General features: G+C 45.7%; 1 protein-coding gene across 1 annotated transcript in view; it reads right to left on the reverse strand.

The window, feature by feature from the left end:
• Positions 1–24,479, reverse strand: part of LOC135897895 (serine/threonine-protein kinase Pink1, mitochondrial-like) — an 88,024-nt gene that overhangs the window by 51,294 nt on the left and 12,251 nt on the right. The window contains exons 2-3 of the mRNA XM_065426580.2: positions 19,757–19,991; positions 10,697–10,765 (exon numbers count right to left, since the gene is read on the reverse strand). Of these exons, the coding sequence (XP_065282652.1) occupies positions 10,697–10,765; positions 19,757–19,991 (304 nt within the window). The remainder of the gene's footprint in view (positions 1–10,696; positions 10,766–19,756; positions 19,992–24,479) is intronic.

A 24,479-nucleotide genomic window follows, 5' to 3' on the forward strand; every position in this document is an offset into this window, starting at 1 on the left:
ATCATCACGGGGGTTAAATTTTCCACCAAAAGAAACATTTTCTTTTTTCATCCCGCATTTGCTGCGGTATGACAAGCAGGTGGAGCAAGCCAAACATGCCGAACGCGATTATTTTTCTTCTCGTGAGTACATTATATGCATTAAAACAGCTTGTTAAAATATTAAAATATTGTTACGTGGGAAGACGCAGAAGAAAAGCTGTATACAAGTATATTTACAAAGGAATACGCCGCACTTGGCCAAGAGGCAACAGCCCGCGCTAGCCTCCAATCGTCGTCGTCGTCTTCTCACTGCTCGCGTTCAGAATCGTCAGAATCAGAATTTATTGTTAGAAGTTGGGTGAAATTACAAGTATTTAGTATGCAGGAGGAGGTCCTATAGCCAAAGACTGTACGCCTCTTCGACATAGTCGCCTCTTCGTCATTGCAAGTACTGTTTCGTAGCGCTACCCCCGGTGGCAAAAGTGCTGTCCCAGAGCGACTAAAGGCCGGACTCGGAAGCAGTGTAGTAGGCCTTGAGCCTACTGACGTGCACGACATCACTAGATGCTAGAGTAGAGGACGAGGTTGAACTCACAGGAGCAATTTCGTACGTCACAGGCGTCATCTGGCGCAGCACGCAGTAGGGCCCTGGGTATCGCGAAAGGAGCTTTTCTGAAAGTTCGATGTGACGAGAGGGCGACCGCAGGAGCACGAGCGCACCAGGTGAAAACTGTACGTCATGGTGGTGGGCGTTGTACTGACGCTGCTGAGTGGTTTGCGGAGCCGTCAGTCGAGCACGGGCAAGCTGGCATGCATGGTCGGCAAGGGCGCATACTCGCTTGTTGAGATTGCAGCAGGAGGAAGTGCCGTGTCAAGCGGCAAGGTCGGTTCGCGAATGTGCAGTAGATAAAATGGAGAAAATCCGGCGGTGTTGTGCCGGGAAGAGTTATACGCAATGTGACGTAAGGAAGGGCAATGTCCCAGGTGTGGTGGTCCTTGGAAACATACTTGGGCAGCATATTGGTAAGAGTACGGTTTAACCGCTCTGTCAGGCCACTGGTTTGAGGATGGTATGAGGTAGTCAGCTTGGGTTGAATGGAGCAGGAATGCACAATGTCGGCGATAACTTTCGAGAGGAAGTTATGACCACGGTCAGTAAGCAGCTGTCGCGGGGAGCCATGAAGTAAGATAATGTCATGCAAGAGAAAGTTCGCAACGTCAGTGGCGCAACTGGTAGGGAGAGCCTATCGCGCAGGGTAATCAGCTGCGACGGCTACCCATTTGTTCCCAGAGGATGATGTTGGAAAGGGACCGAGGAGGTCTAATTCAACACGAAAGAACGGTTCCACAGGGACGGTGATCGGCTGGAGATGGCCGGCAGGTAGCACCTGAGGTGTTTTCCGACGCTGGCAGGGATCACAGGCAGCAACATAGCATCGGCGGTGGACGTGGTCGTACGTGCGGGTTATCCCAAGATGTCCTAGTGTGTGCGTCATGCATCTCAAAGAGCACAGTCTGTCGTAGATGTTTTGGCACGACAAAAAGAAGATCAGAACCATCAGGGAGGAAGTTCTTTTGGTACAGAATGCTGCATTGGAGGGCATATCGGCGAATGGATGCGTCATTAGGTGCAGAGCGCAGACGCTTGATGAGTACTCACAGCGATAGGTCTCTGTACTGCTCATCGGCGATGTTAGCGAAGGCAGACACAGAGAAAATGCTGTTGGCAGTACTACTGTCGGCGTCGTCAGGCTCGTCTACCGGGTAGCAAGACAGGCAGTCAGCGTCCTTGTGTAGTCGGCCAGATTTGTAGGTGACAGTATATGAATATTCTCGGAGGCATAAGGCCCAGCAACCAAATCTTTTTGTAGGATCTTTCAGTGAGCATAACCAGCAGAGTGCATGATGGTCTGTGACAATGGAAAAGGGTCGGCCATATAAATATGAGTGGAACTTCGCAACCGCCCAAACTAAGGCCAGACACTCACGCTCAGTGATGGAATTGTTGCACTCTGAGGGTGAGAGGAGCCTGCTGGCGTAAGCGATAACACGATTGCTGCCGCGCTGGCGTTGTGCCAGTACTGCGCCAATTCCGTGACTGCTGGCATCAGTACAGACTTCGGTAGGCGCAGAAGGATCGAAATGGGCAAGAATGGGAGGCGTTGTGAGAAGGTCGATTAGATGCTAGAATGCAGAGCCCTCGTTACCACCCCACTGGAAAGGGGCGTCTGTTTTCAAAGCTCGGTTAGTGGTCGTGCTATGGCCACGAAATTTTTCACGAAACGGCGGAAGTACGAACAAACGCCGATAAAGCTGTGCACATCCTTGACACACTTCGGAAGAGGGAAGTGTGTAACAGCATGGATCTTGCCTGGGTCTGGTTGCACTCCGTTTGCGTCAAGGGCGGCAATCTGGCGACGGCCGAATTGGCACTTTGATGCGTTGAGTTGAAGACCGGCTCGATGAAAAGCATCCAGGACTGCTGAGAGGCACTTGAGGTGCGTAGCGAACATTGGGGAGAATACTATAATGTCGTCCAAGTAGCATAGGCATGTGGACCATTTGAAACCGTGAAGAAGGGAGTCCATCATGCGTTCAAAAGTGGCAGGAGTGTTACATAGACCTAACGGCATCACTTTGAATTGATAAAGACCGTCCGGTGTTACAAAAGCAGTCTACTCGTGTCGAGATCGTCCACGGCAATCTGCCAGTAGCCGGAGCGAAGGTCAATAGTGGAGAAGTAGCGAGCATCGTGGAGGCAGTCAAGGGCGTCATCAATCCAAGGTAGGGGATACACGTACTTTCCGGCAACCCTGTTAAAGTTCCGATAATCCATGCAAAAGCGCCATAAGCCATCCTTCTTTTTTACCAGTACAACAGGTGATGCCCATGGACTACATGAAGGTTCAATAATGTTCTTATCAAGCATTTTGCGAACTTCTGTGTGAATAACTTGACGCTCAGCCGGTGACACTTGATTCAAGCCATCCTTCTTTTTTACCAGTACAACAGGTGATGCCCATGGACTACATGAAGGTTCAATAATGTTCTTATCAAGCATTTTGCGAACTTCTGTGTGGATAACTTGACGCTCAGCCGGTGACACTTGATTCGGACGGCGATGAATAGGAGGGTCATCGTCGGTATTATTGCGATGTTTAACAGCTGTGGTTTGGGCCAAAGGACAATTGTTAAAGTTAAAAATGTCGTGGTAGGAAAACAGAACATGGTAGAGCTCACGAGCGTGCTCGGACATGTTAGGCACAATAATTTTCTGCAAGTCGGCGATGGTACAAGTTGCCGACTGCGATGGTAGAGGAGGATCGGCTGAATTGTCGTCTACTGCAATAGATGCTACTGAGTGATGCTCAAATAAGCAAAGCTGGGCCAGAGACATCCCGCATGGCAGCACTTGTTTCGTCAAGCCAAAATTGACCACTGGCAGACAGACGCCAATGTCGACGATGTCACACCGATCTGCATTCTTTCGCTCTCCACCTTGAAGGCCATTGGTGCTGAACAATGACGCAATTAATTGTTACGGCACCCTGATAGGCCCGAGCTCCTAACCATCATTCCGTATCATCATCGACAGATTGTACTGCAGCAACTGCACGACGTTCCCACAGCTGGACACCTCGGTGTCACGTGGACCTATGACCGAATTCGGCGGTGCTTTTTCTGTCACCGTTTCAACCGCTCCGTCCAGCGCTATGTTGCTGTGTGTAAGTCATGTCAACGCTGGAAAAGACCAGCTGTGCCTCTTGCCGGTCTGCTGCAGCCTTTGGATATACTGACCGACCCTTTTTTTCGTGTTAGCGTTGATCCTCTCGGACCATTCCCTATATCAAATGACGGAAATAGGTGGATTGCCGTCGCTACAGACTATACAACTCGCTATGCCATTACCAGAGCCCTATTGACCAGTTGCGCTACAGACGTCGCTGATTTTTTGCTTCACGACGTTATCTTACACCACGGTGCACCTCGTCAACTTCTCACCGATCGCAGAAGATACTTTCTTGCCAAAGTCATAGACGACCTACTTCGATCAAGTGCTACTAAACACAAACTTACTACCACTTATCATCCTCAAACTAACGGTCTTACCGAACGCCTGAACCGCACATTAACTGACATGCTAGCAATGCATGTTTCCTCCGATAATAGCAACTGGGACATTTTTCCAACATTTGTCACATTCGCCTACAATTCCTCGCGCCACGACACAGCTGGCTATTCACCCTTCTATCTCCTCTTCGGTTGTGAGCCGACTTTGCCTTTCGAGACTCTCCTTTCGACCACACTCGACTCGCTGACAGAGTACACTTGGGATGTCATAACCACAGCGACCCAAGCACAACAGATTGCCCGCGTTCGTCTTTCTGCTTCACAGACACGCCAGAAGTGCCTTTGCAACCAGTGCCACCACTTTTTACAAAATATTGTATTATAAGTGACCGAACTCGAACCGATTATTCAGGTTTGCAGGGCGTTATTGCCTTGTGCATTTAGACAAAGAAGATTTCTGAGAAATTTAGGCCCATAAAGGCCAATAAAGCGCAGTAAACAAGCCACAAACGTAAAGATTGGACAAATCCATGTAAAGTCGACTCCCAATAATTCAGCTGCCTAATTGGAATTTATGGTTAATCAGTAGTGAATGCAATTCACCTTATTTCCCAGAAAGTGAGGAGAGAAAACAAAGAAAAAATAAACAATGTTCTGGAGAGAAAAAAAAAAGAAAATCGAGAAAAGATACATCTCGCAAGTGCTGCCCGTCGGACACCCTGACTACACAGGGCAGGTAAATGACGAATTAGACAGCAAAATCGGCGAGTCAGAGGTCAGGGCAGCCCTGCAGAAACTCAATACCAAGTCGGCACCCGGACTAGACGGTGTAACGAATAAAACGCTAAGGAACTTGGACGATGAGTCTATAGCTAAGTTAACCGAATATATTAACGAATGCTGGGAGGCAGGGCAGATTCCGCAGCAATGGAAGACGGCACAAATCGTGTTAATACCTAAACCGGGCAAGCGACTGCAAATTGAGAACTTGAGACCCATATCTCTCACTTCTTGCGTGGGGAAACTCATGGAGCACGTGGTCCTAGCTAGGATGACCACCTACCTCGAAGACTGCGACGCGCTCCCGCCCACGATGATAGGATTCAGGAGAAACCTCTCAGCGCAGGACGCTCTGTTACAACTAAAACATCAGATCATAGACGATTCGGGCAGATCGACAAAGGCAATTCTCGGGTTGGACCTAAAAAAGGCCTTCGATAACGTAACACATGCAACGATACTGGATAGAGTAGGCGAACTAGGACTGGGAAAACGCACGTACGATTATGTACGCAATTTTCTAACGGGCAGAAAGGCAAAGATCACGATAGCGGACCTAGTTTCGGAGGATATCGAGATAGGCAGCGCAGGTACGCCACAGGGCTCGGTCTTATCACCGATGCTATTCAATCTGGCACTTATCGGGCTGCCAGCCAAGCTACAAGAAATCGAGAGTCTAAATCATACCTTATACGCAGACGATATCACCCTATGGGTGAGAAACGGAAGTGACGGGCAGATAGAACAAACGCTTCAAACAGCGGTCGAAACAATCGAAAAATATCTAGAGGGGACAGGGCTAACATGCTCGGCAGAGAAATCGGAGCTGTTACTGTACAGACCGACTCGCAGAGGTCGCAAACCAGGAAACTACAGGGAAGAGCTCACTCATAGAGAGGAGATACAGTTAAAGACGGCCGATGGGAAACCCATACCCAAGGTCGATAGGATCAGGGTATTGGGGCTCCTCATTGAAGCCAAGGGCAACAACGGAGAAACCCTCAGAAGACTGGAGGGAACTGTAGCGCAAATCATGAGGCTAATCAGAAGGATAACAAATAAACATAGCGGGATGAAAGAGGAAAACACGATCAGGTTAATACAGGCCTTCGTAGTAAGTAGAATAGTGTACGTAGCGCTGTACTTAAAATGGCAGGTCGCGGAAAAGATCAAACTAGAATGCCTCATTCGCAAAATATACAAACTAGCCGTAGGACTACCGATCAGCACCAGCACGGACAAGTTGCTGCAATTAGGCCTACACAACACTATAGACGAGCTCATTGAAGCGCAATGTACGGCACAATATGAACGCCTCTCTAAGACTAGAGCAGGCAGACACATCCTAGAGAGATTAGACATAGGTTACCACACACAGCATGGTGTCAAGGTGGACATCCCGAGAGATACAAAGGAAAGATTGGTAATACCTCCCTTACCAAAGAACATGCACCCAGAACACAATGAGGACAGAAGAAAGAACAGAGCGATGCAAATACAGAAGAAATTCGGCAGCGACAAGGACGCAGTGTTCGTAGACGCGGCTCGATACAGTCGCAGACGGGGATTTACGGCAGCCATAATCGATAGGGATAAACGGTGCAAGACATGCGCGACGATACGCACCACAAGTAACGAGATAGCTGAAGAAGTAGCCATAGCGCTCGCAGCAGCTCAGACTAACGCAACCGTGATAGTCAGCGACTCTCAGACGGCAATAAGAAACTTTGCCAACGGCCGAATCTCCCCGGAGGCACTACGAATTCTTCTTGCAGGAGGGCAAAATTACAAAAGAAAGATATATATCACCTGGACACCCGCTCACACCCTCGCGGGGGACGGCAACAACGAGGCGGCACATGACGCGGCTCGAGGGCTTACGGACCGAGCTGCAGTCGCAAGTGACGCCCCGACACCCTCCGGACGTGACGGTGCGGTAAATGAGTGGGAGTGGGAGGACAGAATGACAACATATAATGACATTACGAAACATTATAGGTTACAGAGGTGCATATTCCCGCGACCTCACGCAAAATTGACAAAAAAGCAGTCTGTCGCATGGCGGCAGTTACAAACTAGGACGTACCCGAATCCTGCGCTCTCGCACATCATATATCCGGATGTATATCCTACGGACAAATGCAGAACATGTGAATCCAGAGCCACTCTGGAGCATATATTATGGGAATGCCGAGGGCTAAATAGCAATAAAGAAAACGCGGTCTCTAGCAGCAGCCTTCGCACGCGCTGGGAAGCCGCGCTGCTCAGCCCCGCCCTCGAAGATCAATTATGGGCCGTACAGCGGGCCGAGGATGCCGCCAGGACCCAAGAACTCCTGGCCGTCACCTAGGCGGGCCCTTTGGCCCTCCCCACCAACTCGCAGGGCACACAATAAAGTTCTTTCCTCCTCCTGGAGAGGTTTGCCGGCTAAAACTGCTAGCAGCAGCTTGACAAGGCCAGGAAACCCTTACAAGGCAGATGGCAACAACAGAGATAATTGTACATAAATTCAAAAAACACAAACAAATAAACTGACTATTGCATAAATTAGTTCTTGTGTTTAGATTTTAGGAAAACACTTCTAGTACAATATAAAATTTTTCGATTTTCAGATAACGTGTAAATAAAGTAAAGTAACAAAAGAAAAATAAGTAAGCACCTCGCCAATAACACTTCAAGTACGATAGAACATGAACACAGCAATATTATTAACCTGTGTTTACAAAGTACATGTGTAGTTCATGCAACAGCAAATTTATAGCATGCTTATATTGGTTAAGTATGGTTCAACTGTAGTTCAATGTTTGGTGTTTATAGTTATTTCGAAACTTTGGAACATACCAGATATCACTGTTTCTCGCATATGCAGTAGGAATCCAAGGTGTTAAGCATGCAATATTTGTTAAAAACTACTTGAAAACATCAGAAGCAAAATAAAAAGAACGGAAAATATGAATTGCATACATGTGTTCAACAGTGCAAATACGGTACTTATTTAATGCAGGTCTTATTGACAACATATAATCGAGATTAGCTACATGGCTAATATTCTTGTTTTGTAAAAGCTGAATTTTCACAATGTTTGCTTTAGTCATAGTCGCCCACTCTAGATTGCAATAGATTAGGTTTGGTGTGAAAAGGGCATGATACACCTGTATCTTAACCTGCGTTGGGAGGAGACGTCGACAGCAAGCAAGTACACCAACTATAGAAGTAACCTTTTTTTACACACGTTGGTGATATGCTGATCCCAACTCCGGTGACAAGAAAAGGTGACACCACGAATTTTGCGTTCACTGACAATATTGATTTCCTGACTGGCATACGCAAGTGGCTGTGATGGATTTTTTATTTTTTATGATTTTATGGAAAATTATAACTTTTGATTTTGTTGTGTTAACCATTATTAAATTTTTATTGGACCACAGAAATAGTTGTAGTAATGTATTGAACCTAGTAATTGATTTGTCTGCATCTGGGCTTGATAGACGCATACTAGTGTCATCCACCTATATCACAAATTTTATGGTATTATCAATATTACCAATGTCATTAATACAGACTTTGAACAAAAATGGGCCTAATACGCTCCCTTGTGAGATGCCACTTAAAACAGGTAAAAAGGACGACACGTGAATACCTAAATAATTGGTCTTGTCAGCTCTTGAGGTGACCATAATTTTTACATTAAACTGTGCAATTTTTCAACTGCCAAGACAGGCCTGTATACCACACTGGTGTCGTCGCCATCACAGATGTCCGCAGTGCCATAGCTCATGAAACAGCAAGATTGTTCAGTTAATGCCAGCCTGTTGGTGCATTTTTTTCCTTGTCTTTCACTGAGTGTGTGTCAGCTCCACATTGGTTTTATTCCACAGGTGCAGTTCAACCTTGATACAACAAACTTCAACACAATGAAATTCCTGATATAAGGAACTATTTACCCATCTATTTAGAACCTCAATATAACAAAGTGTGCTTGTATGCTATTTCAATATAATAAAATTTCACTGGAATGCCGAGACGATAGAAACTTCCGCCAACACAGATGGTAAAATGATTGAATTACGTGTGGCTGCTTGCTAATGCACCTCTCAAATCATGTGCTGCACGACAAAGAGCGACCACCGAAGTGGAGTCACATCATGTTCCGTATAAAGTCTAACTGCGATAAGATCCTATCGCGCGTAGCACACTGTGTGCTTTAGGTGGGAGTGGAAATGTTCAAGGGTGAGAGAAAAAAAGGTGATGGCTTCACAAGTGATGCCATCCCACGGGAGCAATGGGAAAGAGGGGGAGGGGAACAAGCTCGCACTAACGTGATCAAGCGCGTGTGAGAGGGCGGGAGAAGTTGACACGCCTCTCTGTCTCGGCCGTGGCTGCACATGGCTGAGCACATATGCAGCTGCACACCCTGCTTTAGAGGTAATCTGCTGCATATGCAAAGAGTGGGCGTGCTGAGATGGTGTAGGACTATGTAAATTGTCTTGCGGCACATTTACTATTAGAGGTTGTGTGCTCTTGAGTTTCAGTGACCCGTCGGAGCGAGAGGCAGACAAAGCATTCGCTCACCACTACTGGCACTTTTCCTGACAGCGTTGTCCCAATGCGGGCGACGCCATCAGCCCCGGGGGCAGAGCGCACATGAAAGCAAGGTTGGCTTCACTTAATTCTTACCGCCGAGAAGATATCATTGATGTATGTGGCACGAAACTGTATCAGTCTTTGCCGGCTCCCAAATTTATAAAAATTAATTGTTTCCTCATTCAAATTTGCTTTTTTCAATTGCCCGATAATTAGGAAAATTCTGTGGCCCCTTCCCATGTAAGAAATATCTATCAGCAACTGTACTTATTTGCATTAAAGGTTGAATTTCAATAGAACAAAATTTCTATATAACAAAGCAAATTGCCAATTTTAACTATTTCGTTACATTGAGGTTTAAGTGTAGTTCCATGCTTCTGATTTTAAGTGTAGTAGTGACGTTTTATAATGGCTACTGGCAGCTTTTACAGCATGCTTGACCTGGCGACGTAAGTTGGTCTTCAAAGAAGCTTATAAGGAAGGCCCCACCAAGCAAGACATTGCGCGAAAATACAGCATAAAGACTAACATGCTGTGACGTCTGCAGCATGTGAGGCTTAATTCTGTGGTGCAACATTCTCTCTGAAGCTTCATTGCCAGCCGCAATACTGAGCATTTCCATCAATATATTAAGGAATGCAGTAAATAGCATCATCAGCAGCAACCTATCTTCAAGTTCACTGCAGGACGAAGGCCTCTCCCTGCGATCTCCAATTACCCATGTCTTGCGTTAGCCAATTCCGACTTGCACCTGCAAATTTCACAACTTCGTAGCCCCGCCTAGTTTTACGCTGTTCTTGACTGCACTTCTCTTCCCTTGGCACTCATTCTGAAAGTCTAATGGTCCACCAGTTATCTACACTATGCATTACATGGCCTGCCCAGCTCCATTTTTTTCTCTTAATGCCAACTAGAATATCGGCTATCCCGGTTTGCTCTCTCAGCCACACTGCTGCTCTCTTCGTATTTCTCATTGTTACCCCTGACAAATTTTGTTCCACTGCTCTTTCCACGGTCCTTCACTTGTTCTCGAGCTTCCTTGTTGACCTCCAAGTTTCTGACCCATATGTTAGCACTGGTAGCATGCAGTAAATATGTGCACATTGTATAACAAACTGTATACAGATAGTCAAGCTGGCTGACTAAACATGCATGCACATGGCCGTGCCCCGATTGTCGTCTTCCTTCAGCATTGTCTTTTTCCTCCATCACTAAGCAACAATATTATTATTTAGATAAGGACAAGATATTCATTCAAATAAAAAGGATACTTCACCCACCTTGCATATGCTTCACAGGCTCTGCAGAGTCCGTTGCTGTTGATGCCTCTTTCTGTGTCTGCTCAATATCTGCGCAAAATGTATGCAAGGTTACATTTAAGTGCCCATGGGAAAACCAAATGGCTGAAAAGCAGACTTGGGCACCAACTTAAAGGCCTTTGCAAGACGAGATGGGTCGAACGACCCGGCAGTGTCATCCAGTTTTGACACTCACTTGGCTACGTGACTAAAGCCCTCTACGCCTCTCGCCAACCGGAGAGGTCAACAAATGTGGTCAAAACCAATATTTGATGAACAGGAATATTTGGCAGCCAGAGAGGATAAACCACGAAAACTAAATGGGGTATAAAATATTATGAACTTTCTTTTCTCTCCTGATCATTACTTCTACATTTCAGTTCAAAGCTTTACCCAATTAGTCCTTGCTTTCCTTGGTTTCATTGTCTGTTGGCTTCACTACATTACTACACTTTCATCACTACAATTTGAAAACCATTTTGTCTTTGTGGAAAAGGAAGTTATCTCCTTCATAATCTCTACTGCATTCCTGACAGCTCAAACGTGCGATGACTTGCATAAATACAAATTGAGTGTACTGTTAAAGCATGGAGAGTGAACTGTGTTTGGGGCACACCACTTAATTTCAGGCACGGCACCACGTCTCTCTGACACCATGCGGCTACAGCCATCTTTCACTATGGCAATGCACCAGCCGAGGCTGAGTTCTAGGCCTCTCAGCATTTTTATAACCCGTTCACCGTGTACTTTCCATGTCAGGATGGGCTCAGTTACATTGGCATCAACAGCATCGCTGTCCCTGTGCGAGTCGACAAATTGAACGAGGTCTTCTCGTGCTGCATTCTAGTGCATGCACCACAGGACAAGACATGGCTGCAATGAGTGAGATACATCCGATTGTTTCATTGAACATGATTCTGTAGATGCCTGGCTCATGCATCCACTGAACAAAAAGTTGCAGTTTCGCCCGAAAGGCAAACCATTGATTGCGATGGTGAATGTATAGACAGTTATACGAAGTAAGGAGAGAATCATGAAAAGTGTACAGTCACAGAATGATTTAGGAATTTTCAGTTCTTCAGCGAGTTCTGTCATGTTTACAGAATGCAGACTTGACGTAAAGGCTCATAGGAAAGTCAGGTATAAGAACATAAACTTTTTCCTGTATAGTATGCATGAAAAGCACCTACTTAGCCACTTAAAAAAATATGGCCACAGTAAAACATTGTGAAAAGAATGAACGAGGAGAACCTGCTACACAATGACACATTAACACCAAGAGCAAACAACCCCCCCCCTTCGGCTGCCTACCTTCCAGCTTACTTCAGTTAAACATTTCACTCATATTACACAAACTTGTATGGCGCATGTCTCAAAACATCTGATTGAACAATTCAGTATTTTTATCAGTGCTTTTGAGCACTATCTTGGAATGCACAATTGTGTGCAGTGCCTTAAGGGGTACTTGCAAGGCATGTTATTTTTACTAATTCCTTACCTTTATTTCATCATCAGCCTTCATTGATATTAGAATATTTTTTTTATTAGCTTTATCTTAGTCAATGTTCCTTTTTTTTTTATCTCAACAACGTACAAAGCATATTCTTGCAGTGATAACTGTTTTTCTATTGACAAATTTTACTCTATTGATACAACTTATTTTATTAGTTTTTATTTGTAACTTGTTTTTGCACTGCCCAAAGCCTTTTTCTGCATGCTTCCAGTTTCCTAGAAAAAATAGGCCTACAGGAATGACACCACCCACTTAATGAGAGAGTTCTTTACCATCCTTTTATTTTCATCACCACTACATCTAAGATCTCGCTAGTCCCTCCTTTTGAACACTTCCAGACTCTTTGTTCCCGGCAGCCAGCCGATAAAAGAAGTGGTCATTGCTCTGGCAACTTCCCTCGTAGAAGCCAGCTTCCCTTATTCAGCCACCATTGATCACCTGAAGTCTTCTTGAGAACGTTTAAGCCTTGCTTCGATTTGTAATAAATAGGCAGCCTGGCAGACACATATTTACATGAACAGATGTGCTTTTCACTTGCATTCTTACCTCCAGATTGTAGTGGTCGCCACATATCAGCTGACCAGTGCTGCCCTCTGGGCAGGAGCTATGGGGCGCGTGAAGAATAAAACACTTGGTGTTTGGTTCTATAAGGGTGTGCTTGTCGTCTTGCATGCTCCACGCCTTCGTGGCCTGCCAGCACGGCCTGACAGGAACGCCATGTGACATGGTGTCAGAAGTGGGATCTGTTTGAAAAACTTCCGTCTCTGAATAGCCGTCAACGACAGAATGCCCCTCGAAGAAAGCACCCAATCAACTCAGTGGCTAGGCCTCGCTCTTCAGCCACCGAGAGCGTTTGACTTCTCTAACTCGCAAGTTGGTCTTCATGGAGGTCTTGCTTCAAAGATTATGCCACTGCTTCTGGACTACAGAAAGCTTCGCAAGACGTCCAAGTATGTACACTTCTTACTGCATGGGCCCAGACGCTCGTCCGCTCCTGGACACCCTTTCACTCTATGCAGACTTGTTAGCGTCCTACAACGCTGTTGTCAAATGCTTTACCGAGCACTTTGTGCACCCTGCTAATGAACTCCACGAGTCCTCCCACTTTCATAAACGCATCCAACTATCTGGTGAAAGCATTCAACACATTTTACGCCAAACTCTGCAAGTTAGTAAAACGATGCAACTACCCATCATCGGCAGTAGAAGAACGCTTGGTTCGCGACAGGTTCATTGTTGGCTTGCAGGATGAGTGCCTCTCAGACCAGCTGTGCCACTCCCCGAAGCTCTCTCTCAAAGAAGCTTGGACGCAAGCTTGTCAGCCCGAAAACGCTGATAAGGAACGCTCACTTGCATAGGCTACTTTGCATGCAGCAGTCAATATTGATGCCGCAAGAGCTTGAAAGTTCACTTTGCGACAGTGTCTTGACGTCAAAACAGCTTGCTCAACAGACGCAAAGTCGGAACGGAGCTACCACAAAGCCACAGTTTGTCCCTTCTGCGGTCGTGCATTTCACGCGTGCTCAGAGTGCCCAGCACGGAACTCGGTCTGAAATTTTTGCGTTCGCCGGCAAACTCAGTGCCATAGAGCTGCATGCTCTGGTGTCACCTGCCAAAGCCATGTTCATGGATGTCACAGTCAACAATTACCCAACTAAATTCAAAGTAGACTCAGGAGCTAAGGTTTCTGCAGTCCCAAGTGACTTGCCTGGAGTCCCGACTGAGCTCGACATTAGTGCAGTCTTGACAGGACCCAGAGCACAACCTCTTCGTGTACAGGGCTGATATCTGGCACATCTATTTTGGCAAGGGAAGAAAAGCTCTCAGTATCTTTACATAATTGAATCCCTTTCTGTACCATTACTGGATCTACCGGTTATCTAGGCCCTTGAGATCATCAAATTCCTTGGTGCTATGAACACTCCTGAGCCAACACTTCATGCTGAACTGTTCCGTGGCCTCGGCACACTTCGAGATGAGTACATAATTCACTTGAAGCAAGACGCTGTACCACCTCACTCAGTGCCCTCGACGGTTACCTATCCCGCTGCATGAAATCGTTCGGCAAGAACTGAAGGAACTTGAAGGCGATGACGCCATTTGTCGCATTCATAAACCAACTCCATGGTGTGCCGGTTTGGTAGTGGTACCTAAGAAGAATGGAAAGTACCGTCTGTCTGTTGACCTCACTCAACTGAACCAGGTGGGTTCTCAGAGAGTGTCACATTCTGCCTACAGTTGAACAAGTACTTGGTCTTGGCGGTGCAGCTGTTTTTTCGAAGCTGGATGTGACTGCAGGCTTTCACCAAGTCAAGTTGTCAGTAGATTGTCATGAACTGACAACTTTCATCACACCTGTCGGTCGCAATTGTTTCTGCCGACTGCCCTTTGGTATCACGTCTGCCTTGGAGTATTTTCAAAAAAATGACTGTGGCTTAGGTAAGGTTAAGCCCAGGATGCGAAGCATACTAGCCTTTATTTTAGTTGTTGAACCACTGTTTAGCCTGGTGAACTGCTGTTGCTTGGCTATATTTGGTTCGGCTAGACGAAGAAACAACTCATGCATTACTGCTTCGCCTTCAAGAGTGGAACGCGACAGCGTTCCCGTCGACCCGCCAAGGGGTGTAAGACAATGGGCTACAGGGCAGCGACTACGCGCCCCGCATTGGACGCGGTGAGCGTCGAGCAAAGCAGCGTTCGGCGCGGCAACGAAATGTGCGCCTGAGCAAGAGACGCACGCCTTAGAAACAGCTCGTTTCTAAGGCAACACCGCATTCACTAGAGGCGCTTTTGTACCGCTTTGAAGCATCGTACTCGTGGCTCAGTGGTAGCGTCTCCGTCCCACACTCCGGAGACCCTGGTTCGATTCCCACCCAGCCCATCTTGCAAGAGTTGAGCCAAAGCCACTTCTCCTCTGTCGTGACGTCACGGTGTCACGTGATTTCATGGCGACACCGCCGCGCCTGAGGAGCTGGGTTGAGCTCTCGTAATATGCTTCGCATAAAACAAATGGCACAGATTCTCGAAGGTCAGAACGGCGTCGTTAATATGATTGATGATGTTTTTGTGTTTGGACATACCAAGCAGAAACATGACGCAAGGCTTGAGCAAGTGTTGACTCGTCTTGCATCTGCAGGTATCACTTTAAACCAAGAGAAGTGTTGCTTTGGGGTCTCCGATGTTTCATTTATAGGTGCCATTGTCTTATCACCAGGCATCAAGCCAGATCCTGGCAAGATTTAAGCAGTCCATGCAATGGCACCTCCCACAGACCTTGCAGGTGTCAGACATCTACTTGGGATGATAAATCATCTTGCCAGGTTTATACCACAAGTCTTGGAAACTACTGCACCGATACGCACTCTTCTAAATAAGAATACTAGCTGGCCTTGGCAGCACGAACAGGAAGCAGCATTCACAAAAATCAAGGAACTTCCGACGTCCGACCACTGCTTGGCCAAGTATCACCCATGTTATGCCACAACATTCTCGGCTGATGCCACCTCTTTTGGAATTCGAGCAGTTGTCTTGCAATCATAACCATGTGGTGAACCAGGCCAATAGCCTTTGCCTCAAAGGCAATGTCAGCAAGAAAAACAATGAATAATTGCAGTGATGTGGATAGTGAATTCCCAAAATGGCATTGCCACAAAATTATTTTCATTGCATGAGAGTTGTTTGAAATTGCTGATTGGCCCCAAAACAACCTATTCTACGACAAATTATATAAAATACTTTTCTTTTAACTGCAATACAAATGAAAATACAGTAGAACCTCGTGGACACGATCCCATTCCATATGATTTCCCAGTGTCAACGTTTGAGATCAAGAACACAAAAAATTACCCATTCAGTTATGCTTCTTTTTTGACAATCTTTCGGCAACAACCTTCAGTACAACACGAAACTGGGATCGTATGATGCATTTTCCGGACACTAGATCCCATGTGAACAAGAAAAGGTGCGAGACATGTGTGATTGAGAGCAGTGTGCACCCGCCACAACAGCTTTTTACCTGTGTTAACTACCCGTGTCCACGCAATACTGCTGTAATACACTCTGTTTTCTCTTCCAGTACCCACAAATCTCATCGCAGGTGATGAAATGTCATTTTCACAGCTATCGCCGCCACCAAACTATTGTGACAAGCATCTTCACCAACTGGTTTCACAGTGCATGTGGCACAGTGCCATTGGTAGCCTACTGCACGCTTTTAACAGGCAATAATTCAAGGACGCTGCCGTTCCCTGCTGCAGGCAGCATGAAATGAGTCATGTTTCGCTCTGGAGGCATGATACTCTGGCCTCAGCCACTAGCTAAATTCTGTTTTGGTTTCCCATCGCTGTCTTAAAACACTGTGCTATAAGGAAAACAACGAAGCACCTTTTGGGTTGCTTGGGCCCAACCAATTTGATGTGTGTTGGCGTAGCCAGAACGATCCTTGATTCTCACTGAGTGGGCATGTGAGAACTTCCCACCCAAATGCCCCGCCTGAAGAATCTACTGACCCAGGCTGAATTCGAGAAGCATGAACGGAGGCTGCAAAAATGACAACGCATTTCTCAGGGCTGCTTGAGCTCAGCCAGCTCGCTATGCATTAGTATTTTGTGCTGTAATAATTTGCGCTGCGCTTTCCCTTCTGTAGATGTCAACTACACTTGAGCCTGTCAAATTTTTTTGTAATTTCAGGTCAGATTTCTTTCAGTTAAAACGCTTTTTCTCCCATTTTTTTGCAGTACATATGGAAAAGCTTCAACATTTTTTCCTGGAATACAAAGACTATATATATTCATATAGAGTGTGCATCATTCTAGCATGACTGAAAAAGAAAGCACACCAATCAGCCTCAAATGGCTACTCAAAAACCCTCTGTCCTCCCTAGATCCCTAGGAGGGAAAACTGCCATTCAGCCTTTGTCCAATGGGAGTGTCTAAAGTCATGGTAGTCGACCCGCCTTTGGGGGGGTGGAAGGTTCACACACTCACTTTCGCACTTTGGTTTCACTGAACACACCGAGGTGAGCAGGTCCTCATAGACAGGGGTTGACACACTTGACCCAAACAGGCACCTCTTAATTTCAGAGCCGACCCCGCAACTAGCCGCTGCGTCTCTCAATTGAGTGTGACGACTTCTGGGGCCCGGGAGAAAGCAGCACAAAACACCCTTTTCCAGGAGTTCTCTTGCTTCTAGTAGACCGTGAAGGCGACAGCGAAGCAACTAACAATTCTCGGTCCGCCGAACGTAGCTAGCCTTGTCGGCGCCGCTGGGCTGTCCGAGGAGGTGCATTGTTGGCTTTACGAAGCAAGAAAATTTTACGAAAATTCATAAAAAAGACCTATTTATCTTGTGTCCACTTTCATTATTCCCTTTCTGCACACTTTTACCTGTATATAAGCAACTTTCTTACATAGAAAGCCCAACTAAAAGTAGAGCTTTTTTTTTTTCATTTGAAAGTTTGCTTTATGGTATAAAACGGAGGAAGCAGCTTATACATAAATAAGAGTTTACATGGAGGTGAGCAGCGTGAATGGCAAGGGACAGTGGAAGAAGACGAGTGCTGAATCGCAACTAAAGTTCATTTCAGAAGTACAATGGCTAAGCCACACAGGATATTCTTACCACAGTAAAACCTCGTTAAACCGTACCCGCTTAAACAGTAGTTTCATTTTAAAAGTAGTAAAGTGAAATCCCCGACTCACGGCCATTGAATGTAATGTGTTTTGTATCCGCATAAACTGTACCAGCTTATTACGTACGTACCGGTTACGGCATAGTGTTTCCACTTTTCGTAGCGCAATCAAAGCGGGGTGTCATCCCCATCGGGCGGCCCCTCAGAACAACAAGCCTCAGAGATCAGAACAACAACCTCCAAGCACCCTGTGCATTTGTGCATGAATCCACATCAACATCATTTCGGCGTCATGCAAGCAAGGACTCACGTCATGCCGAAACTTGGAAAAGAAGTACCAGGTGCTCAGCATAGAAGAAAAATTGGACATCGTTCGGGCTATCAAATGTGGCACGAAGAAGTCGGTGCTGGCACATGCCAGGCATCTACTGTTGACTACGGTGTGTGGCTTTTGGAATGCGAAGGAGTTGCTCGGCAATGCTGCTGTGACAGCGAGAAGATGTCAGCTACGAGGTTCGGCCTTTTGCCATCATTGTCTCTGTTGTTGCCGAAATGTCGCCTAACGACAGTGATGAGGACGACACGAAAAACGACAGCACGAGCAATTCAGGCCCAACAGTAGCAAGAGCAGCACCCCGCAATGGAAAATGCGCCCTGCGACTTTTGCAGCGCTGCCGCACCCGTGCACGGAGAATATGCAATGCCAACGAGAAATCTGCCATGTGAGTGTTTGCTGAGAAGACGGGGCTGGCTGAAAAAGGTGGCTAGCAGCTTCAGCAAGTTAGAGGCCGCTGCTAGGTTGCCATGGCATCAAACTAAAATGAAAACAGCAGACTTTTGTCGCACTAAGTGAATAAATACTGCATGTTTCTGCCCTTTCATTGCACTCTCTCTGAGTTCCATTTCTGACAGGTAAGTGGGCGATCTCATGCTATTTTGGTTAAGCAGTACTACCGTTTAGTATGTACTTTTTCCAAGCTCCGACCCACTATGGTTTAACGAGGTTTCGCTATATGTACTGTGTTGTTTGTGCCCTTCACTTTCATGTTAATAGAGAGTTTTAGAATAGGGGCCCCAATATTTTGGGGCCCCAAAGAGCTTTGCGGGTGTTAGCTTTGGGGCACGCAGGAGTGAAGAGCTTTAGAATAGGGCTTTGCGTTTGCGAATAGCGTCTTGCGCTGACAGCGCCACTACGGCGTCTAAGAAAAACGATTAACAATAATTGAATAAAATATACCATTTTATGATATGAATAGCAATTTCCACTTGCGTGTATTCGCGTTTAAATACAATTTAGAGGTTATTCTTCAAGCAACAAACAATTAGTTGTGCTTAGTTTTGAGCAACAAAACCAACTTTACGTGCCTTCACCAGCCAAGCTTAGCCGTGTTAGGCCTACGAGCCATAAAATCCACAATCGAATTCGGAATCAGCGGCGTCTAATAAATGAATCTTCATAACACACGCTAGTTGAGAGAAAGCGATAACCGCAGTCACTTCTCCTAGCTTGCGAACTTCACGCATTACCGCGAATCGAACCCAGTTTGGTGCTAGGTTAGAGCCATCGCTTCGATGGGTGCCGCCATGTTTGTTGACGCAAAGCTTTTGGGAACGCTATTTAAGCTCCCGCTAAATCGGTGAAATAGCGTTCCCAACGCAAAACCCAAACGCAGTTTGCGTCTCGCGCATGCGCAGTAGCTTCGACGCTATTTCTTTGGGGCCCCAAAACGTGTGGGGCCCCTATTCTAAAACTCTCTAATATGTAACAACTTGCCTAGCTAGCTAGTCTACACATAAGATTTTGTTCTTAACAAAGTCTAGCAGAAAACTAGCTATATACGACAACCATATATGTATCACCACACCATGGAGCACTTGAATAGCAGGTTTCTTCAATTACCTGAGTCTGCCTCTTTGGCAGCAGCTGCGAGCAAAGGAGCACTGGCAGCTTTGCCGTCATCTGTTGTCACTGGAGGTGGCTGGCCGCTGACAGGCGCCCTCCAGCGGCCACTGTACACAACAGCATTGGCGCCTTTGCCCAGTACTGCGCCCAGCTCCAGGTCACTTAGCTTGACTGGTGCCTTGTCTGGCACCTCAGCCACCACCTGCTGCTGGCTCATTGTCACGGCCAACTCCTGCATGTCCAACCTCTTCTCTGTCAGTCAACACGAATGCACAACAATCATAGGCTATTTGAACCAGTGCTACAAACATGGAAGAATGAAACACAACAGGAGAGGCTATGAAGTCTCTTTCTCTTTTTTAATGAGACACTAAGGAGAAACGATAAATCAATTTAGAATCAAAAAGAATACTTTGAAAACTACTTGCTTCTTTTTCATAGCAGGTTGATTATCAGGAGAGAAAATGAAGGTCAAAGTTACGTTTCTTTAATCTCACGCCAAAGCACAACACTACTGCGTCAGTGTGACGTCCTAAATTTCACGTATGTTATTTTGTAGGTTGGTCACGTTGTCTCAGTAAAGGTTCCTGGGGCTTTCTATATTCAATCTTTGGCTCCTTCAGAACACAATGTAGTCAATGTTTACTGATAAGGAATTAACTAGGCTCTAGCAGACGCCATCAAAATCCATGACATCATAGTGAGCTGGAGCGGGAACTTCAAAGCAGCCGTTGCCACCCGTCATTCCTTTGTTGCATCCTTCCTGGCTTATCTTCTTCATGACAAGAGTGGTGTTTTAGAGCTGCAGAAGGGTAATTTACTAATACAGAAGAGTGAACTGCTGGGCTAGTTGGTTATCCAACATAATAAACGAGTTTTGCGCTAAGACCACAGACATAAGGAGACAACACGGGTGCCAATGTTGTCTCCTTTCTTGTGTGTGGTCATGGCGCAAAACTTGTTTATTATATACTAATACAGAAGAAATCTTTTTTTTTTTGCTTTAGTGTCCCTTGAAGAATAGATGAGAACATTGCTGGACCACGCTCCTTCTACTGTTTCTGTCGCACCCAGTCCCCAGGCATTTCTTGTCTTGTCTTGCATTTCATTTCTTGCCTTGCCTCTGCAGCACTCGTGCACCATGCAAATGAGTTGGCGTTGCTGGGTTGTCATGATTCAGCATCAAACAAGAAGTTGCGTCAACATATGCTGTCAGCGTTCCACACGTCAACTCTGTGCACAATGCCAGACTAGGCATGGTTGCTATGACAATGTTGCTACCAATCCCACTTACAAAAATGAGCTTTACCACTTTTTACAATGAAGCCAATGAGGTGAACAATGAGGCGGACAAGACGAGCAGTGGCATAGTAGTGAACAAGGAACCCGTATGGGTCCCGAAACGTCTTTCTTTTTGTTTCACTTGGTCAGTGACCGCAAACCTTTTTAATTTTAAAACATTATCGCTGGGCACAGGACGCAGCTGCATGTATCGGAAGTTTTTCAAGTGCTATTGACAGTTCTATCCATTGTTTGTTGTCACCTAACCTTATGTAATCTGACTGTATGTGCAACGCAAATTAGGCAATAATTTCTCAAATGCAAGTGGGCACCAGCGATTACGCTGGAACCTTCGCTGACTCTTGTATAAAAGCCGATGCGCTTGACCCACTGATCAGATTTTCTGTGATTGCAGACTTTGCTCACCGCTACCATGATGCCTGAGTGTTACTTGTTTTGCCGGGCACAAGTTCCCCCAATAAAGGGCTGGTTACATGATTCAAAGTTGTTGCTACTGTGTTCTTCACCATCACTACAATGTAACAATTTTCGAAATAAATGCAAGGTAAGCTGAACAGCATTCCACAAACGGGAGGCCAAACCTGATGCACTTGGGAGTCGAATGGGCCTGCCCACTCTTGATGGCATTCATGTGAGCAACCACTTTTTGAAGGTAATGTCCTGCTCCGTTAGCTTCAAACAGAAGTAACATTTCATTCCACTGGCAAACAGCTAAATTCAGTATAAATGAATGTACTTGTTATCAAGCTGCTTCAATGCATGCTATGCGATTTTCTTTGTCATTGCATATGACACTAACCCCACATAATACATGTGTGCTAGTTACAAATTCAGCCAATTTCATACAAATTTGCAGTTTCTGTAATAACAGAGTCAAGAAACTAAATGAAATATATAGACATTTTTGAACAAGCTGTACCATTAGACCTACACAATTAAAACTGCTTATGCAAGGCGAGAATTTGAGACCAGGATTGCACTTCAGCACCTCCTGTATGCACCTTGGCACCACCTGTGTTTTCACGGCATGTGTGAAAATCACTATTTGAAAAATCAACATGATAGGGGCGAGCGACAAATAGAACATGTGATGCTTGGCGTGAGCAATTCACAACACAGGAGGTTATGTTTGCTTGTACTCTGAATGTTCCCGTACAGTGGACTCGATCAGTGTCTCGTTCCTTTGCCTTAGTTCCATCACATTTATGCGCAAGCCTCTCAGATGTTTAAAGTTTGAAATGCCACTTAAGAAATGTAGAGTTTTTTAAGACGGCAGCTAAAGATGCTGGCTGACCATACAATTTTTCTCCCAGCTGCCATCTGCTTCACATGCCATAAATATAGTATCCATTATCACACAACTGATGGTGCTGTATGTTGGCTCCACAATGCCTGTGCTAACCCTTGTCTCATGAATAACTGTCCTGTAGCAAAGAAGAGGAACACTACAGCGGGCCATCCTCTCAAGTGCTGTTCCCGGGAAATGCTGCTCGTGCTGGGAACCCGTGCCCTGTGCTCATGGTTGGCCCAACCGCTGGTGGCTAATAAATACCTTTACAGCTCCAATTTTGCTTCTTATGTAGGACAGGTAAACAAACTAGATTATTCAGCTTTCTTTATTTAAAGCCCACGACCCTGTCTTTTGATAAATAACTGACACCATATGAACTCATCAGAATGGTACTGCAGGAACCTGTATATCCTGCACGCATGGCATTCAGTGATGTGCAATCATTGCTAGCTGACATAGTAAATGGTGGTGCATGCAGGTGACGGAAATAATAGGATAACCTGCCATGCCAACTACGTGTGCTTGAATCTGCCAGTTGGTACATACACACAGCCTTTTGCTGGCTTCTCTTTTCACACAAGTGAGGCCAGCACTTATCTTGCTTGCTTAGCACCAATGAAGTATACACTGCACCACTAAGAAGCAAAAACATCCACGTGCAAACACTGCTCACGCTGCAATGTTAGCTCTTGCAAACCAGCTTTTAAAGGAAGCTGCAAGAAATTTTCAGTTGCGTGAAAAGCTCAGTTTCGAATAACTAAAACATAGAATAGCTTTTGGGAAAAATTTTAAACTTGAAATATGAGTGGATGCATCACACAGCGCGTGAAAAAAATCTACGTTTGTCATACCAAAGCTTAAAACAATGCGGCCACTACCGCTCGCTGAAAGTGACACATGACTTAGAGTGTAGAGAACCAGCGATTGAGTCGTCTGCTTCCCTTGCCTATACCATTCTTGTGTATAAACGAACAGGTCCTGCACATATGCCAGCCATAGAGTTAGTATACTGCCAGCTGCTTTGTGCCCTGTGCCGAGGCCATGCACGCCCGCAATCTTATTTTAATGTGAAGCATTCTTGTCAGAGACAAGCCAGTTTTCTGTATCTGGCTGTCCAAGGACCAGAGCTTCAATGCGTCCCATCTCTGCTCAGAGATGAGGAGGGCATCGAGGTGACCATGCTAAGGGACCTTAGCTAATTCAGACTGAGCAGGTAACTACTGCCATCTGTCGTAAAAGATGGGAAGTAGCTGATGCTCGGCACAGAGTGCGTGTAAAGTTCTGCCCATTTTTCTTTGGCGGCATCACATTCTAGCATTGTTTGCCATCACATCTATGCCATAGCTGCATCATGGTTCTCCTTCCTGACAAATGCAGCATGCGGTTCCTGCTGACAGCATTTTTGGAGCTGTGTCAGAAAGGCTTCCATTCGTCTACTTCGAGGTGTCCAATGCAGACACATGAAATGGCTCGAAGATGATGCTCCATTTAAAAATTATTACTAGAGAAAATCGGCCCTAAGTACAACTTACCGTGGTTTTTTGTGTGCAGTCACGACTGGCCTTAGAACAGTAGGCAATAGCAAAACGACAAAGCATGCCTCAGCCATGTGGGCATCACCAGTGGGGCACGCATCAGCATCTCATGTGCACTGACTCACATTATGTTTTGCATTCGATTACTGTAGTTCAAATCTGATATTTTTTTTTATCTGGAATTCTTTTTTCATCATTTTACTGTCAACAAACAAAAAGTAGCAGTGAAATAAGCCCTTTAATGAATGAGCTATGAAGGCAGTATGAATGCATTTGTTTATATTTCTAGCGATCTGATCTGTCGAACGCATGGTATTCTATAACAAACAATGCAGTTTCACAAAACTGAGCTCACAGTCATCCAGAGAAAGAACTTGGCAAGCAGATCTTACATGGGTATGTGTTTATGTTCGCTAAATGTAGCCTGTGCAGCTTCGTCAAGAGCAGTTCACATGCTTTGTGCGGGTTGGCTGGTCTGCCTTGTGCTTGCTTGCTCAAGCACAGTGCATGCAGCTCCCTGAAAGCTGGTACAGGAAGTATGTGTTCTGCCTTTGTCTACGCAGCATTGTGCACTGCACCACTATCACTCAAG

The sequence above is a fragment of the Dermacentor albipictus genome, chromosome 2, assembly GCF_038994185.2.
Source record: "Dermacentor albipictus isolate Rhodes 1998 colony chromosome 2, USDA_Dalb.pri_finalv2, whole genome shotgun sequence".
NCBI classification, from domain to species: domain Eukaryota; kingdom Metazoa; phylum Arthropoda; class Arachnida; order Ixodida; family Ixodidae; genus Dermacentor; species Dermacentor albipictus.